Below are 17,026 nucleotides of genomic sequence, written 5' to 3'. Positions count from 1 at the left end.
TAGACCCCCTGCCCAGACGCCCTGCCTAGACCCCCTGCCCAGGCCCCCTTGCATAGACCCCCCTGCCCAGGCCCCCTGCCAGATGCCCTGCCTAGACCCCCTGCCAGGCCCCCTGCATAGACCCCCTGCCAGGCCCCGGGCCAGGCCTCCCTTGTTCAATCAAGCCCTTGATCAGATCCTCGTGGAGGATGGAGCCCTGCTGCTCACCACTTTCCCCAGAGCAGAGGCTGATAAGCCTGTGGCACACTCACTTAGGAGATGACCCAGAAGATGTATTCTGATGGTTCGGTTTCCTCCTGGAGGTGGGAGAAGGCAGTCTGAATGGGAGGGGTGCGAGCAGGGGGCCAGGGTTGCTCAGGCCCTTGCCCCGTCCCCCTCCCTGACTGCTCTCTGGTTCCCCGGCGGCAGCACCCTGACATGTACGAGCGGGCGGTGCTTCGCAAGCCCCAGCAGAAAGCTTTTGGGGTGACCGTGGATCTTTGGAGCATCGGGGTGACCCTGTACCACGCAGCCACCGGCAGCTTGCCCTTTGTCCCATTTGGCGGGCCCCGGCGCAACAAGGAGATCATGTACGGTGACCCATGGGGACCCACGGCGACCCACGGCTCAGGGGGCGGGCCTGGACATCCCGCTGGTCCCTGCTGGGTCCCCCATTCGGCCTCTGATGGTGGGCCCTGAGGGCCTGGAGTGCACGCACAATCCCTTTAGATGCTTGGATGTCGGTCCGTCAGTCAAGAAGCCAAGCCTTGTCCCTGGCTGATGGGAGACCACATCCCAGTCCAGTGCTTCCCTTGAGCCCCACCCCAACCCCGTTTGAGCTGACCACATCTCAGCCGAGGTTCCCAAAGCAATCTACCCAAGGTCACAAAGCCTGCCAGGGCAAAGGACGGGGCGGGGGTGGGGGCAAGAATCCAGCCTCCTGATCCCAGGTCCCTCAGGATTTCCCGCTGTCTCATCCAGAGACTGCGGCTGCAGAGAAAAGAGGTTTCAGGTGGATTTGCAGGAAGTCAGTGCTCCTTCAGGTCAGGGGTCAAGCCGGCGGAACCCGTGTTAAGTTAGGGAAAGGGGAAGGAGCCTGCCTTGGGTGGGGGCAGGGTAGCTGAACTTTAGAGGAGGGGAGGGTGGGCTGTGGGGTGCAGGGGAGGTGACAGGCACATTGGGGAGACAGGCGGGCACGGATGAGTGGTGAGGGGCAGATGAAACAGACAGAGGAGACAGCAAGCCTCCAGGCCGAGCCTGTCCTCTCTTGAAAGCGTCATGGGCAGGGCGAGGGGTCCTGGTAACCTGGTCCTGCCCACCCCCCCAGGTACCGCATCACCACGGAGAAGCCAGCCGGGGCCATTGCCGGCACCCAGAGGCGGGAGAATGGGCCCCTGGAGTGGAGCTACACTCTGCCCATCACCTGCCAGCTGTCCATGTGAGTGAGAGCCCACAGGAGGGAGGATGCGGACCCCAGCCCGGCCCTGGGTCCTCCTCTGGGCGGAGGCCTGGCCCAGCGGGAACCCCCGCTGTGCCACAGGCTTGTGTTCCCCCCTCTCCCTTCCCAGCCCCCGTTTCTCCCCCTGGAGCTGGAAGACCCTTCTGGCTTTTCCTCCCCACCCCACCCTGCCGCACCCGCTCGGTCCTGGCTCTCCAGGGCTTTCTCACCCGACGCCCTCATTGCCTCCTCCAGGAGGTTAAGTCTGGGCCCCCAGCCCCTGACTGTCTCCGTGTCCCGGGGGGCAGGGGTCTGCAGAGCCAGCTGGTGCCCATCCTGGCCAACATCCTGGAGGTGGAGCAGGCCAAGTGCTGGGGCTTCGACCAGTTCTTCGCGGAGACCAGCGACATCCTGCAGCGAGGCGTGATCCACGTGTTCTCCCTGCCCCAGGCCGTCCTGCACCGCGTCTATATCCACGCGCACAACACGTGAGCGGCGCGAGCGCGGGGCCCCGCCTCTCCGTCCCACCCTCCAGCCCCGCCCCGGGCCCAGGGGCCTGTCCCGCCGGGCTCTGTGGGGCGCTTAGATACGGAAGCTTCTGGGTCCAACCTCAGGCTGTGAAAGTACTAGTTCCGTCAAGTTAACCAGTGTTCCTTGCTGGGAACTTGAGAGATTCAGCAACCTTTACAAAGCTGACGTGCATTAGAAACCTCTTGAGGGGGTGTGTGTGCGCAAGCACACGCTCACCGTCGGTGCACTCCCCAGTGGATTGCTCGTAGAACCGTTTGTTTCTGGAGCTTTCCGGGGGACTAGGTGACAGGCACTAGTCCTTCCTGGGTGACCCTAGGGGACGAGGCCCCCTGGATGCCTCTAGGGGGCGTGGCAGGAGAGGGCGTGCAGGCAGAGGCTGGACCCCGGCTTTGTCTCCATCCGCTGCAGGACACCGCCTCTACCCTTTGTCTCTCAACCCCGGAGAGGAAAAATCACCCAGTCCCTCCCTCCGAAAAGCGGAGCCCACGTCTTAGCTGTGTGTGGGTCACCCTGACGCTGATTCCTGCCTGTTGACACCCCCTCACCTCCTCCTCTCCTGCCTCTGTTCCTGGCTTTCTAGGATAGCCATCTTCCTGGAGGCCGTGTACGAGCAGACGGGCGTGGCCCCGCAGCACCAGGAGTACCTCTTTGAGGGTCACCTGTGTGTCCTTGAGCCCGGCTTCTCTGCTCAGCACATCGCCCACACCACAGCGAACAGCCCCCTGACCCTGTTCAGCACAGCCAGCGAGCCCCCCAAGGGGCTGGCCTTCAGGGACCGTGAGTAGGGCCACCAAGGCTGGACCTTTTCTCCTCCTCACTTTCTCTTCCAAGGGCCAGAGGCTTATAGTCCAGGATATTGGTTCATTTGCTTTGTGGGTATGTCTTTGGGCCCCCAGGGTGTGGAGGCATCTCTGGGTTCTAATACCATATGTGCCTCTGAAATGCCGTGGGACTCGGGCCGGTGGCTGGACCAACCTGCGTCACAGGATCCAGAGATGTGTGATAGAAACTCCAAGGGAAACAGGGAGGGCTGGGTTTCACCTGCTGTCTGCAGTCCATGCCTGATGGGAAGCCTCTGAGTTTATGTTGGAAGAAGCAGGGGCCCAAGCTGCTGGAGAGAAGGGCAGGCAGTCAGGGGCCCAGAGCTCTGTTCTGCAAGTTCTAGCAAAAAATCACTCCTCATTTGAATGATGCCAATTTCATCCTCCTCCTCAGGGTCCCCAAGGCTGGGAGGGGAATTCGCCTTAAAACCCCCGAGTGTGAAGACTGTTAGTCACTCAGTTGTGTCCCATTCTTTGGGACCCCCGTGGACTGTAACCCGCCAGGCTCCTCTGTCCATGGAATTCTCCAGGCAAGAATGCTGGAATGTGTTGCCATTCCCTTCTCCAGGAGATCTTTCCCACCCAGGGAGTGATCCAGGGTCTCCTGCATTGCACGTGGATTCTTTACCATTTGAGCCACCAGGAGCCCCAATTCACTCAGTCCTGCGGGACTCTGCGACCCCGTGGACTGGGAGGAGTGGTTTGAGTCTCTTTTCTGGGCCTTGGCTGTCATTCTCCAAAGTGGGCACAAGGGGGCAGAGAGGGACTGCAGTTGTGAAAAAAGCACTGTGACTGTGCATGTCACTTAGTCACGTCCAACTCTGCAACTCCATGGACTATACAGTCCTTGGATTCTCCAGGCCAGAATACTGGAGTGGGTAGCCTTTCCCTTCTCCAGAGGATCTTCTCAACCCAGAGATCAAACCCAGGTCTCCTGCGTTGTGGGCAGATTCTTTACCAGCTGAGCCGCCAGGGAGGCCATAAAGAAGCACATTCAGGGCGTTTAAGGCGTGCTGCGATTCATGGGGTAGCAAAGAGTCAGACATGACTGAGCCACTGAACTGAACTGAAGGCTTGGGAGGTGGGGCTCTAGGCAAGCTGGGAAGCTGGAGGCGGCCCATAGGCGGTGCAGGCGGAGCGTGAGCTGGGGCTGGGGAAGATGCGCTCAGACCTTGCCCAGGGCCAGACGGCCGTCCCTCTCTGACCCAGTCTTCATCCGCAGCTGCTCTGGACGTTCCCAAGTTTGTCCCCAAAGTGGACCTGCAGGCAGATTACAGCACAGCTAAGGTGAGGGGGAGCCGCCGGCTGGCAGGGAGGAGGGTTCTGCAGGGGTCGGGGTGCAGGACGTCACCCTGCCCTGCTGTGTGTTTCAGGGCATCTTGGGTGCCGGCTACCAGGCCCTGCGGCTGGCACGGACTCTGCTGGGGGGGCAGGAGCTGATGGTTCGGGGGCTGCACTGGTTCGTGTGAGTGCCCTGAGGGCCGGGTGGGCGGGCAGGAGAGGCAGCCCAGGCCCACTTCAGCACCGCCCTGGGGCTGGGCCCTCGGTTCTGGGAAGGAGGCGGCTCTGACCGGGCTCCCTTTGGCAGGGAGACGCTCCAGGCCACGTGCAGGCGGACGCTGGAGCTCTCGAGGATGGCTCTCCTCTTCCTCAGCAGCAGCCTCGGCCCTGAGAGGTGGGTGTCCTGCCTGGGGCGGGGCCGCAGCAGGCGCGGGCCCGGCCCCTCCTCTCTGTCTGTTCCTCCCCCGGGTTTTCCAACAGTGCCCTTTGCCTCCTCCTGTCCAGAGCTGCCAACCTCCCTGCCAGGCTGAGCGGAGAGGGCATGCCCCCCTCTGCCAGCTGGCTGCACTTGCCTCCCCCGCTTTCCAGTTCCTCCGGGCGGTGGGCCTGTGACGACCCTGCCCCTCAGGCTCCGAGGCAGCCCCCCTGCCTCCAAGAGAAGGGGCGTCTGTCCTCCCCGTCCACTCTCTGAAAAGTGAGACCCTTAGCTGCCCTGGGCCCTGGGGCAGGGCTCTGGGAGAAGTGCCCATACCCACACAGGGCCCCTGGGCCTGCAGGACGGAGGTGTAGGCAGGCTCATCCCCAGCACCCTCCTCCCGCCTCCCCTGGCCCTCTGCATCCTCGCCTCCAAGGACTCCCTGCCCCAGTCCTGGGAGCTGCACACCCTCTACCCTCTGACTTGGGCCAGTTCAGGGTGATGGATTTGGAAAAGGGAGAGACTGGGGAGAAGGAAACCAAGCTGTAGGAAACGAGCCGCAGGAAGAGTCTGGTGGCCAGCTCACTGCTGGGCAGGTGCCCGCACTGCGGTGCAGCTGGGAGAGGGAAACGAGCCGCAGGAAGAGTCTGGTGGCCAGCTCACTGCTGGGCAGGTGCCCGCGCTGCGGTGCAGCTGGGAGAGGGAAACGAGGCGCAGGAAGAGTCCGGTGGCCAGCTCACTGCTGGGCAGGTGCTTAGACACTGCAGGTGTGGTGGTGAGCAGACCTGCCCTGCCTTCAGGGAGCCCCCACCCATTCCTGCCTGATTCTCTCCAATCCTCCTTCCTCTGCACCCCCGCCCTCCCATTCCCATGCCAAAACACACAGGATTCTCCTTCCCTAATTATTATGGTATAAAAACAGCATATTATGGTATGCTAATTGTGCTAAATTAGAAAATACAGACCAGCAAAAATGAAATTAAAATGCTATATCCTGCTACGGTAGAGACATGGCGTCTGCAGAGATCCTTCTCAGTGGTTTTCTGTTACCTGTGTGTGTGAACCAACACGGCATTTCCCTGTGCCTGCTATTGTATAACCTGCTTTTCTCAGCTGATGACCCTCAAGGTCAGTACATTTCATCTGTAGGGCGTGTCTATGTTCAGATTTCCCTAGTTATCCCCCAAGTGTTCTTTTCTGGCTGGTTTCACCCCAAACCAGGATCCAGTCCGAGACCGCACTTGGCATCTGGTGGTTGTGTTCATTTACTGTTGTTGTTGAGTCACTAAGATGTGTCTGACTCTTTGTGACCCCGTGGACTGCAGCCACCAGGCTTCTCTGTGCCTGGGATTTCCCAGGTGAGAACACTGGAGTGGGTTCCATGTCCTCCAGGCGAACTTCCTGACCCAGGGATCGAATCCGCGTCTCTAGCATGGCGTGTGGATTGTTTGCCACTGAGCCCGTTCCTTACGTCTGTTTTCACCCTTCCCTCGAGGTTTAGCGGCATGGCCGGGGTGCCCGAGCTCCAGGACCTGAAGAGGACCGCAGAGCTGAGGTCCAGGCTGCGGAATGTGAGTGAGGCTGGGCTGATGGGCGGCCAGGAGCAGAGCTGAGAGCAGGGGTCTGGCCAGGCTCCCATCCGAGCCTCACTGAGGACCCCACGGGGTCTGCCTTCATGTCCCCCAGTTGGCTGAGGTCCTCTCCAGATGCTCCCACAATATTACGGAAACTCAGAAGACCCTGAGCGACCTGCGCTCTGAGCTGGTGAAGAACCGGGATCAGGTACATGAGGACAGAAGGTCTGTGGGATTTTCTTCTTGGCGGGCTGGAGGTGGGGCAAGGGCGGAGGCCACAAAGGGCCGGGTGGCCCCGTTAGGAGTCAGCCCGCCTCCCCTCTTCTCTTGGCGAGGATGCTGGGGTCTGCGGGTCAGGGCGGGGAACCCAAGGCCTTCTCGTGGAACTGGCCAGAGGAGGCAAGGATCTGGGGTCCTGCCCCAGCTGGGAGTTAGTGAATTATGAGTCTTAGAGGTGCAATCGGAGAAGGCAATGGCAACCCACTCCAGTGCTCTTGTGCTCCTTTTATAGATGATGAGGCTTCCTCTGCCCTGAGACACAGCCAAGAAATGACAAAGGATAGGGCCCCAGTCAGGTCTCCCTGCTTCCAGAGCCTGTGTGCTTGGCCTACACCAGGGATTTACCCCCCTGAATCCCCAGTCTCCGTTCAGACAAACAGGAAAATCCCCATCACCCCTTCCCCTACGGCCTGTACGTGGAGCCCCTGCCTGCCACCTGGGCTTTGACCAGGGCATGGCCCGCTCCTCCAGCCTCCACAGTCACTGTCTGTACACATCCACATGCCCAGGTCCCCAATTCTGAATTCAGAAAGCTCTGAACACCAAGGAGCTGATTCTTCACTGTCTTAGCTGCAGAACCTGCCCTAAACTGACACGAGGCTCTGCCTGGTCTTTCTTTATCCCACTTAAGTGACTGTTGTTACGGTCCTAAAGGTTGAAGGTGTGTGATGACAGGGTGCTGCCCTAGACCTCCCAGGGGGGTCCACGATACAGTATATGTGTGCTGACCCACCTTTCTCAAATCAGTGGGTGGTTCTGAATTTGAAACACTTCTGGCTCCAGCCTTTTGGATAGACTGGACCTAGGATCTTGTCCACTCCAGATGCCAGGTTGGGGAGGGTCCTGGGGTCCACAGGATCCTGGAAACAAGCGTGGGCTCTCCAGAAATAGCGGAGACGGGGTCCTGGGAGGAGCTTCAGGGAGGAAGTGAAGCCAAACAGGCCGTGGGGTGGGGAAGAACTGCCCTCACGCACCCCAACATCTCAAACAGGGTGTATCCTGTAAAAGAAAAGGAAGAAACAGTAATGACCTTAGAGCCCAGGCTGAGAGGGTAGAGAGGTCATCTTCTGAACTCCCCGTCTACAGGCAGGACCAAGAACCTGGATTCATCCTCGTTTCAAACCAGGGTTGTTGCTTCTTTATTTAAGTTCCTTCTCCGTGCACAGAAAACACGACTTTAGCTCTTGCCAGGGGAGAGAAGTTCCTGCTGGGCTCCGGCACGCAGATGCCACCACCTCTCCTGTTCCAGGGCCCAGGGCTCCTTCCCAGAACCTCTTCTCAAGCCCTGGTGGGCGGCAAAGGCCACCTTCCTGCCGCATGTCCTGCCTGGCTTCTTCCGTGTGTGTGTGTGTGTGTGTGTGTGTGTGTGTGTGTGTGTGTGTGTGTGTGAATAAACACAGGAATGAGAAATGACTAGCTAAGCAGAAGATGCCTCAAACAAGCAGAAGAGTCACCCCACTCCCAGACTGGCCCCCAGAACTGTGACCCCCCAAAACGAGGCTCCTTCTGCAGGGAGACAGCCCCCTTCTCCCACAGCCATCCCCTGCCTCCCTCCCCCTTGACCCGTGTGGTTCGATTCTTCTATCTCCTGCCCACAGCATCCAGCAGATTCAGTGCTGTTTGGACAAGATGTACCTCACCTACAAACAGTTCAAGAAATCCAGAATGAGGCCAGGTGAGCCACAGGGAGGGCAAACCCCCTCCTCTCCCCTCCCTCCTTCCCTCTGGTTAGCTGGCTGTTTCTAATACCGCAGCAGCATCGGGTGGCGCAGCTGGCCTGGGGTACTGGGGGTGATGAGGGGTGGGGGCCTCCCTGCAGACCACTGGCCTGAGCCTTTCCTGCGCCCGTTGCCACCTGGGGGCTCCGCTGAGACCTGGGTGCTATAGGAGAGGCGGCCTGACCGAGACCCCCCATCTTTGCAGAGCACTTTACTGTTTAAGAAGTGCTTCCCTGTCCGTGTGTCTCTGGCTCACCAAGGTCATCAAGCTTTCCAGAAAGGGGAGGATGGGGAGAAATACCAGTTAGCGTCACTGGTGCAGGAGGGGGAGCCTGGGGAGGCCCCAGCTGACTCATGGGGTTAGGGAGGTAACACACTCCAGGAACTGACCCTCTTGCCCACGTGCCCCTAGCATTTCCCCATGTGCAGGAAATCGACATTTGAGGACATGGGCTTGATTGCAAAGCTCTCTTCAACCCCTAAGATTATCTAAAAAGTACTGTCCCTTAGAAATATAATGCCAGGCACATTTGTAATTTTAAGTTCGCTAGTAGCCAAAATGTAAAAAGTAGAAACAGGTGAAATTTACTTTAATAACGTATTTTATTTCACCCAATATATTCAAATTGTCATTTCAGCATGTAATCAACGGAAACAATTATTAAAGAGATACTTTACAGTCATATTCTGTGCTAAGTCTTCGCAGTCCCACGTGTATTTTACACATACTGGGCATCTCTATTCAGAAGCTAATTTCTTTAACAGAATTACATGTACTTTTACCAAAACAATAAAGCTGTGTTTGATAGGGAAAAAACATTGCACACTGCTTTAGTTTTTAAATTTAATCGAATTCGTTAAGTTAAAACAAAAATTCAGGTTCTCCGTCATATTAGCTGCACTGGCCACACTTCAAGTTCAAAGCAGCCACACGGCCGCCGTGTTGGACATGCAGTTTCTGAAAGATGACGGTCTCTCCTTGGGAGCCTCAGTTCTGCCTCTGGGTCTGACCTTGGAGGGAGCACAGCTCAGGAGATGGGAAAACCGAGACTGCCCTGTTCCCTGAGGCCAGGGGGCCGTGGGCTCAAGAAGCCTAGCCTGACACCCAGCTGACCACCTTTGCTGTGACGTTAGGAGCCCTCCGGAGGTTTCTCTGCCTCCAGCACTGAAATCCCGTCATCCTGTGACCGCTGCACTCTGGGCACCTCCCATGTGCTGGGCACTGTTCTATGGATAGTGCGTATATTTTTTAAAACTATGTGATGCTCATAAAAATCGTAAGACACTGTTAACCTCCCCATTTTATAGATAAGGAAACTGAGACACAGGAAAGGTAAGTTGCCCAAGCAGCCTGGGTCCAGCTGCTTTGAGCCACCCCATTTTACAGCCTCAAAAAGAATTTCACTTGTATCAGTCTGTAAGAGTCTTTTATTCAAGTGTGTAAAGAGCCAGGACAAATGACACTTCACTGCCATCACCTAGGGAAAGATGGCACTGTGGAAAATGCCCTGTCGTTTTCAGGGCACTCTCTCACTTTCCCTTCACTCCCTCCTGTGTGTTACAAGTGACGGATAAGGCAAAAATCAATTGCCTACAGCGCCCTGCTATGGTAACAGGAGGGAGGCCGACCCGGGCCTCTTCCCAGATCGCCTGGACCTCACAGTCAGCTGAGCGCAGGGCCCAGGACAAAGAGGCCAGGGAGGGAGGCGATTCTGCTACCAGGGACTCCCAGCAGCAGGAACTGCCTTATCACCTCATTTCTGCCGCTAACCAGAGGCCATTCCCCGGGAGTCCAGGAGAGGGCAGCACCTCCCCAGTGCAGAGAGCATTAGGCTGCAGCCAAGGCAGTGAGAAGCTCAGCCCTGCTGGCAACGGTGCTGGGCTGAGAAGGGAAGGTCAAAGGTGATGGCCTGGCTTAGGCGACCCCTTGCTGCAGAGCCCAGCTGTCTGCAGCCTGAATATTCAGGGATGGAGTCCACCAGCTGTTAGCATCTGCCTTGCTGGGAGGAGGACTGGATGAGGCGTCAGGGCTGACTACACATCCTTCAAGGCCCGTCTCATCCGCTGGTGCCCACTTGGAGCAGTCCCTGGGCGCCCGTCCCACCACCCCTTATGCATGAGCTTGCCTGGCCCGCATGGGCCTCTGCCTGCTCATAATGCAGGGTCTTGGGTGCTAGTCTCCCTCAGCCTGTCCTGGCTCTGCAGGGCTGGGAGCATCAGGCAGGGCCCAGGCTGCTGCCTTCACCCTTGCAGCTTGCCCACCCCTCGTGCCATTCTGCTCTGCTGACCGATCGCATGCGTGACCTCGGCCCTGTTTGTCTCCTTCAGGGCTGGGCTACAACGAGGAGCAGATTCACAAGCTGGATAAGTGAGTGGCCTGTGCCCCAGCAGGCGGGTGAGCCGGAGGGTGGGTGTCGCCAGGGGACAGTGAGTCTCTGTGCCAGACAAGAGGCGGTAAAAGGCCCCGGCCCCAGGCCCCAGCTGGGGAGGAGGAAAGCTGGAGGGCACTAACTCTGGGGCCGGGTGGGGGGCGCGTTTCTCAGCAGCAGTCTTGATGGGACTGGATTGACTCCTGGCATGAACACGATTGTTTGAGGGCTTTCCTTCCCTGTTGTTCTCGCTGATTAATCACGTACCGCTTCCTGCTCTGGGCTCTTTCTGCTCTAGCCCAGGCTTTCCTTTGGATGTCCCTCTGCTTCTCTGTCTCCTGGACACTCTCTTCTTCCAGGAAGCCTCCCTGACTTCATACTTATTTGAGGACTCACTCTGCCGGTTACATGCTCGCACCCCTGACCCCCCCCCCAACACACACACACGACCATCTCTCCTTCCCTCTGGGGGCTGAGCTCAAGCATGTGTGTGTTTCCCGAGACCCCTGATCCTTCTCACACATCCCTCTGCTGGAGTGTGCTGTGTGCTGGCCGCTCTGACCATCGCCGTGCCTGTGAGCAAGCACCGTTGCCTCCTTTGGGGAGGTGGCCCTGCTCTAGACCGAGGGGACGGACACCTGGGTGCTGGAGGCGCCGGGAGTCTAGGCTTGTGCTCCGGTGGCTCTGGCTGCTCATCTCTGTGCCTCGGTTTCTGTCTTTTCAGGGTGAATTTTAGTCATTTAGCCAAAAGGCTCCTACAGGTATTCCAGGAGGAGTGCGTGCAGAAGTACCAGGCATCCCTGGTCACACACGGCAAGCGAATGAGGTAACACTGGCCCTGCCTTCTGAACTCGGTTCCCAGGGCCCTCCAGGCCTGGCCCTTCCTGGCCTCAGGCAGCCCTGGGCTTTGCAGAGCCCCAGCTGAGAGGGAGGTGGTACTAGAGGAACAAAAGCAACAACAAAGAAAGGTGGTTCTGTGGCCCTGGGTGGATCAGGCGGTCTGCTGGGCAATTTCTGTTAACTCATTTAATCTCACAAGGTCTGCCCTCTGCAGTGGATACTATCACCCCATTTCACAGATGAGGAAACTGAGGCTCATAGAACAGCTGCTTCCTTAATACCACACCACTAGTAAATAGCAGACCCAGGACTAACATATGGGTATGACCACGTCTAAAATCTAGATTCTCTCCATCGTCCCAGGTGGTTGTGTTCAGAAGCCCCCTCTCTGGGGACTGAGACGAGGACATGTGGCCTGGGAAGCAGAGGCAGGCGGGCCCCCATGTGGAGCCCCCTCCAGGCTGTCCTGTGTGGGAGTGCTTGGTTTCTGCCCCTCAGACAAGCCCCTCCCTGAGCCTAGAGGGCCGCTTCCCAGGAGCGGCGGGTTCTGAGGATGGAGAGGAGACTCACCTTAGAAGACAGCTTCCGCGTCCCCCGCCGGAGGCCACCGCCCATTCTGACCTAACGGTCTGGAGTTGGGCTTGGCCAGCGGCATTTGAATGCTGCTCGGTGATTCTGACGCATCACAGGGCTGAGAGTCGAGCAGTGGCTGAAGCCTCTGGGAGCTGGAGCCCTTTTAATGTTGTGGGGCAGTGTCCTTGCTCACTCCCTCTGCTTAGAGAGAGAAGAGAATTCTTAAAGTGTTTTTAAAATTAATTAACTTATTTTAATTGGAGGTTAATTACTTTACAGTATTGTGGTTTTGTCATACTTTGACATGACTCAGCCACGGGTGTACACGTGTCCCCCATCCTGAACCCCTCTCCCATCTCCCTCCGCATCCCATCCCTCTGGGTCATCCCAGTGCACCGGCCCTGAGTGCCCTGTCTCATGCATTGACCTGGACTGGCGATCTGTCTCACATGTGATAATATACATTGCTCTGGAAATGGGGGCGTCAGCAGGCCCCGGTCTGAGCCCCCCAGAGCGGGCGTTTGGCTTCTCCGGAGCCTGACCCAGGCCCTCGCTTGCTAAGCTCTCTGGCTTGTGTGCCCCAGCCCTGGAGGGGCGTGCGGCCCCCACGGTCCTGGTTCTGCCAGGACCCTCGTCAGCACCCTTACCTGGGGCAGGTGTGGGCTGAGGGCTCCTGGAAGGGCAGGGGCAGGGGCAGGGCGGGCGGCCAGCGCCCCAGCCTCTGCGCGGGAAGCCTCTCCGTGTCTGTACTGGCCGGCGGCGGGCTGGGCCCTGATGCCTCTCTGCCCTCTCCAGGCTGCTGCACGAGACCAGGAGCCACCTGCGCCTGGTGGGCTGCTCTGTGGCTGCCTGCAACACGGAAGCCCAGGGAGCCCAGGAGAGCCTCAGCAAGGTGGGCCACGTTGGGGCCCTAGCCGTGCCAAGCAGGGCCGCGCCAGTCAGCCGCGTGGGAGGCATCCGGGCCATTCCCCTGCCTCAGGGCAGAGCCGTCCTTGACCACGTCCGAGCACTCTGGTGTGGCGTGGAGGGTCTCTGACCTGCCAGGATACAAGGCAGTGCCCAGCATTCTCAGAACAAGCGTGCTCGCTAACCGGGCAGAGGCTCCCAAACCCTGGGACATCTTCTGGGCCCTGTTCAACCTGGGAGGCTCCCTGAGGGAGGTGACCTGAACACTCCTGGGTCTTCTGATCTGTTCTGCTCAAAAAGACCAACTCAGGCAACTCTGAGAGGCCATTTGCTTTGCCAGCAGAGACAGAGAGGGCCTGTTCTTCAGGGAGTAAGGCCACACAGCTCCTCCTCTCCCCAGCACTGGACACATTCTTTCAGAGATGGTGCTGGGCTGCCCCCACCCCTTCTCTGCATCTTCTGACTCAGCTGTGTCCTGACAGGTACAGGTCAGACACAGAGGGGAGCCTGACAGTCTGTGCCCCATGCTCCCAGGATAAGAAGGGGGTGCTTGTGGGAAATTCCTGGCACTCCAGGGATGTGGGCTGGGGATAATTTTGTTATGCATTTCTTATGCCTCCCCGCACTTCCGCTGCGCCCAGCACCTGAGCTGACTTACCCCTTCTGACTAAAGTGTGGCTATTTCAGATCCTTGACCGACTATCTCAGCAGCTCCTGCAGGAGAGAACACGGGGGGCTCAGGCCTCCCCACCCCCGACAGCTCCTTCTCCCAGCTCTGCGCTGGAGGACCTCGTTCTCCAGTAAGTGCCAGAGACAGGGTGTGTGTGTGTGAGCATGTGGGTCTATGTTAGGGGCTTTGCCCCTTGCCAGGCCCGGGAGGCGGGAATGAGGCTCGGTGGGGCTGTGGGGGAAGAGGGGGCTCTCAGGAAAGGTCTAGGTGGAGGCTTGCCTTGGTCCTTAGCCACCACTGCCTCTCTTGCTTGGCCTTGAACAGCATGCAAGAGCTCTGTGGGGAGATGAAGGTGCTGGCGTCTGACCTCCAGGACAACAACCGCATCATCAAAGGGTGAGGAGTCCCCGCTGTGCAGGGGGTAGGGAGGCCGGGTCCCCAAGCAGTCCTTGCCCCTGGGGCACAGGCCCCATGCCTGCCTAGGCAGGTGTGATGACAGGGGTCCACGGTCCAAGGCTTTGACCTTGCCCCCAGGTTAGTTGGTGTGCTGACCAGGTGGAGGCTTTCACTGTGGTCTGGAGGATGTGGGTGGGCCTCCGGGCGGTGAGGGATGAAGGCTGGGAGGTATGTGGATTTGTGGCCGTGTCCAGCTCTGCATGAACGTGGCCTCTGCCTGACACCCAGACCAGCTCCTTTAACCGTATGACCATCCTCAGAGTGGCAGTGACCCAGGAAACAGAGCAGAGCTGGGAGAACTGGCCTGGCCTGCAGGCCCCATCTTAGAGGCTCTGCGTCATCGTCAGACGGGAGTCCACTCCTGGGCTGGGGGAGGGTGGAAGTCGGGGGGATACTGGCAGATGCAGTGGGGCTCAGCCTTTGGATTTTATGTAAAATTCACAAAAGAAAGCTGGAGAATAACAGAGTGACCGGCTTCTCATATTACCAAGTAAGCACCATTGGAAGGGAAAAAAGCCCTGCCATCCAGAAGTCTCACTTTTGAAGGTGCGTTTGAACACCAAAGAGAAGGAAGGACACAATCTCAGAAGCAGGGGTGATCCCGTTTACACATATACACACTCACACGTGCATGCACGCACCTCCCACGTCTTCCCCATCATCCTTATGCCTGTCACTTCCCCATCTGGGAACCAAAGAGTCTGCAGAGATTCCTACCGAATGTGACCCTGCCTGCTCCTCACCCACGGTGCAACCCCGGGAAGTTTCTTTGGCTCTGAGCTCGACCACGTGCACAGAGATTGCACCTCCTGGTGCTAATGAAGGGATTAAACAGGATGAGAGACACAGTCTGCTGAGGGGGAAGGGTACACAGAGCCGGGATTCACTAAACGGTAGGTGTTCCCTGAGGTCACCAGAAGGTAGGGAAGCTGGGAGCAGAGCTCACGGCTGCCCCTGGAGTTTCAGAGGGTCCTTGGGTTGAGGAGGCATCCCATGTCGCATTCCGGCAAGAGGAGAACCCATCCTCCTAAATACCCACAGGGAGAAGATTTGACAGCTTCTTAGAAAGATTTCCCGAAACACCCCTTAGGGGCAGGAAGTTCTAATTTTAGTGCTGACATAAATTTTTCTTGCTGCGATATGTAGTCTATTTACAGAGAGCTCATATCTGTATTTTAGTGGATTTTTACTTCCTGATTCAGAGCTGTAACCAAAGAGCCTAAAGAAACCGTCTGAATTCCGTTTCCCCTCCTCTTAACCCGTGGCCGCGTTGGAATCCCCAGGGGAGCTTTTAAAAAGAACGGATGCCTGGGTCTTGGCCTCAGAGGCTCTGGCTGCTGCTTGGAGTTGGGGATTTTCATAACCTTTCCCGATGATTCTAAGGTGTAGCCAGGGATGAGAATAGAGTTCTTGTCAGGAAGACACAGGCACTCTGGGAGGAGAGCAGAGGGCCTGACCGGCCCGCTTCCCCGAAAGCTGATGGTGCGGGGCCCCGGGCGGGGTTCTGGCTTCTCCACCTGGGCAGCAGACACTAACCGCAGCCTTTCTTTACAGGCTAAGCAGGGTCCCACTGGCTCCTGACATCTGAGCTTGGGGATGTGCCTGCGGCATCCTGAAGCATTACGGTCGTTCAAGCACTGCCCGCACTGGGGACCCAATAGGACGGTGCCGGGTCCACCTCACCAGCCTACCTCCCTCCTGGCTGACAGCCGGGAGTCGCCAGCATTACCTTCCGCTGCCTTTCTCGGGGGCAGCACAGCAGGCCCGGGAGCACCAGCCAGATCCCGGGCTGGCCTGCACCCCTGCACGAGCCGGGGGCCAGCCCCTCTGTCTTCCTCGCTGTGCAGCGAACCTGCCGGCCCGTGGGGGCCAAGGCTCCCGGATGCCCTCCCTCCCCCCGGCCCCGGTGTGCAGGGCTTCACTCCTCAGGGAACAAGAGGGGCCCTCCTGGGGGCTCCCCAGGGGGCAGCGCAGATGACTCCATCCCCGTCTTCCTTCCTCTTCCAGTGTTTCATGTTGAACAAACAGACCTCTCCCGTCTCCCATGGCTGCTGAGGGTCACCCGTCGAGGTCTCAGGTGTGACCGCCCGATTTCCCGTTCCCTCTAGTTAGACCAAGCCTAAAGCTGAGGAACGGGTCTGGGGCACCACCAGATTTGGGGGTTCTCAGCCAGCGGCGTCAACAGTAGCTGTGCCAGTTAGCACAGGCCCGTGAGAGCGGAGACCTGAGGAAGTCAAGGCCTGCAGCTTTCAGAAATGAAATAAACAGGACCCTTTTCTGGGTGGCTGTCACTGGGCTGTTTCGGGAGGCAAGGAGGGCTCTAGGCTGGGTGTGCTCCGGGATCAGGGAGGGCTCTAGGCTGCGTGTGCCCAGGGATCTGTGAGAAGGACTAGGAGACGGAGGCAGGACAGCTCACTGCCTTTCCCTGAACGGGAGCCTGGTTTCAGGGAGGTGCCCAGGGAGGCTGGCCTCCTGCTGGGGTCTGTCTTTCCCAGCTCCCTGTCACTTGAGGAGCTGTGTAAGGGCCTCGAACTGGCAGGGAGGGTCTGTTAGGTTTTTTTAACCTCCAAACCTCCATCCAAGTGCCTATTCCTTTCCACGGAGCCCCTACCACTGTTCAGCTGGCCCTAAATATTGGTTGAGAGCAGTCCTATGGGCCGTTTTGCACATCCTCTCTTTTTGCTCAGAAGCTGGATGGTGCCAGGGTGTGGCATTCAGACGTGTGCATGTCTGGTCTTTCCCTTGCAGGGTACCTCCCTTTCCCTTCACCAGAGCGACTACCCCGCTGGCCTAGGGGTGGGGAAGGGTGTGCAATAAAGTGGCTCCAGCAGGGGCGGGAAAGAGTGAGGAGCCCTACTTGGCGCTTTGAAGCATGAAAACCCAGGAATCCTTCCTGCCTGTCTTTCGGAGCTTCTGCGTCCTCGCGGCTGTTCCGCCTGACAGTCCCCCAGGGCAGCACTGAGGAAGGCCAGGTCCTGGAGTCCGACGTTGTCTGGGCTGGTCCTCCATGGGAAGACCAGCGCCCTGTAAAGACCCGGGGGGGGGAGGGTGTGTGCTGCTGGGTGTGCTTCCTGGGTGCCATCTGAGCCTCAGGCCTTGGGTCACTCAGGCCGGGCAGGCTCAGGTCCTGGGTTCCCAGGAGCCAGCTGTTGCTCCGACGGCCCTGGGCACCGGGC

General features: G+C 58.5%; 1 protein-coding gene across 1 annotated transcript in view; it reads left to right on the top strand.

Annotated features, from left to right (window-relative positions):
• IKBKE (inhibitor of nuclear factor kappa B kinase subunit epsilon) overlaps positions 1 to 16,141 on the top strand; it is a 23,012-nt gene extending 6,871 nt beyond the window's left edge. Inside the window, exons 7-22 of the mRNA XM_040262941.1 lie at positions 407 to 569; positions 1,307 to 1,417; positions 1,726 to 1,905; positions 2,529 to 2,725; positions 3,992 to 4,056; positions 4,143 to 4,234; positions 4,358 to 4,444; positions 5,961 to 6,036; positions 6,152 to 6,264; positions 7,917 to 7,993; positions 10,365 to 10,404; positions 11,130 to 11,231; positions 12,614 to 12,710; positions 13,412 to 13,524; positions 13,719 to 13,790; positions 15,405 to 16,141. Coding sequence (XP_040118875.1) covers positions 407 to 569; positions 1,307 to 1,417; positions 1,726 to 1,905; positions 2,529 to 2,725; positions 3,992 to 4,056; positions 4,143 to 4,234; positions 4,358 to 4,444; positions 5,961 to 6,036; positions 6,152 to 6,264; positions 7,917 to 7,993; positions 10,365 to 10,404; positions 11,130 to 11,231; positions 12,614 to 12,710; positions 13,412 to 13,524; positions 13,719 to 13,790; positions 15,405 to 15,438 — 1,619 coding nt within the window. The 3' untranslated portion in view covers positions 15,439 to 16,141. The remainder of the gene's footprint in view (positions 1 to 406; positions 570 to 1,306; positions 1,418 to 1,725; positions 1,906 to 2,528; positions 2,726 to 3,991; positions 4,057 to 4,142; positions 4,235 to 4,357; positions 4,445 to 5,960; positions 6,037 to 6,151; positions 6,265 to 7,916; positions 7,994 to 10,364; positions 10,405 to 11,129; positions 11,232 to 12,613; positions 12,711 to 13,411; positions 13,525 to 13,718; positions 13,791 to 15,404) is intronic.
• Positions 16,142 to 17,026: the final 885 nt, after the last annotated feature.

This window comes from Oryx dammah, unplaced genomic scaffold (genome assembly GCF_014754425.2).
Source record: "Oryx dammah isolate SB20612 unplaced genomic scaffold, SCBI_Odam_1.1 HiC_scaffold_21, whole genome shotgun sequence".
In the NCBI taxonomy this organism is placed as follows: Eukaryota; Metazoa; Chordata; class Mammalia; order Artiodactyla; family Bovidae; genus Oryx; species Oryx dammah.
The sequence above is the reverse complement of the archived record's forward strand: the minus strand, read 5'-3'. Positions and strand labels throughout refer to the sequence as shown.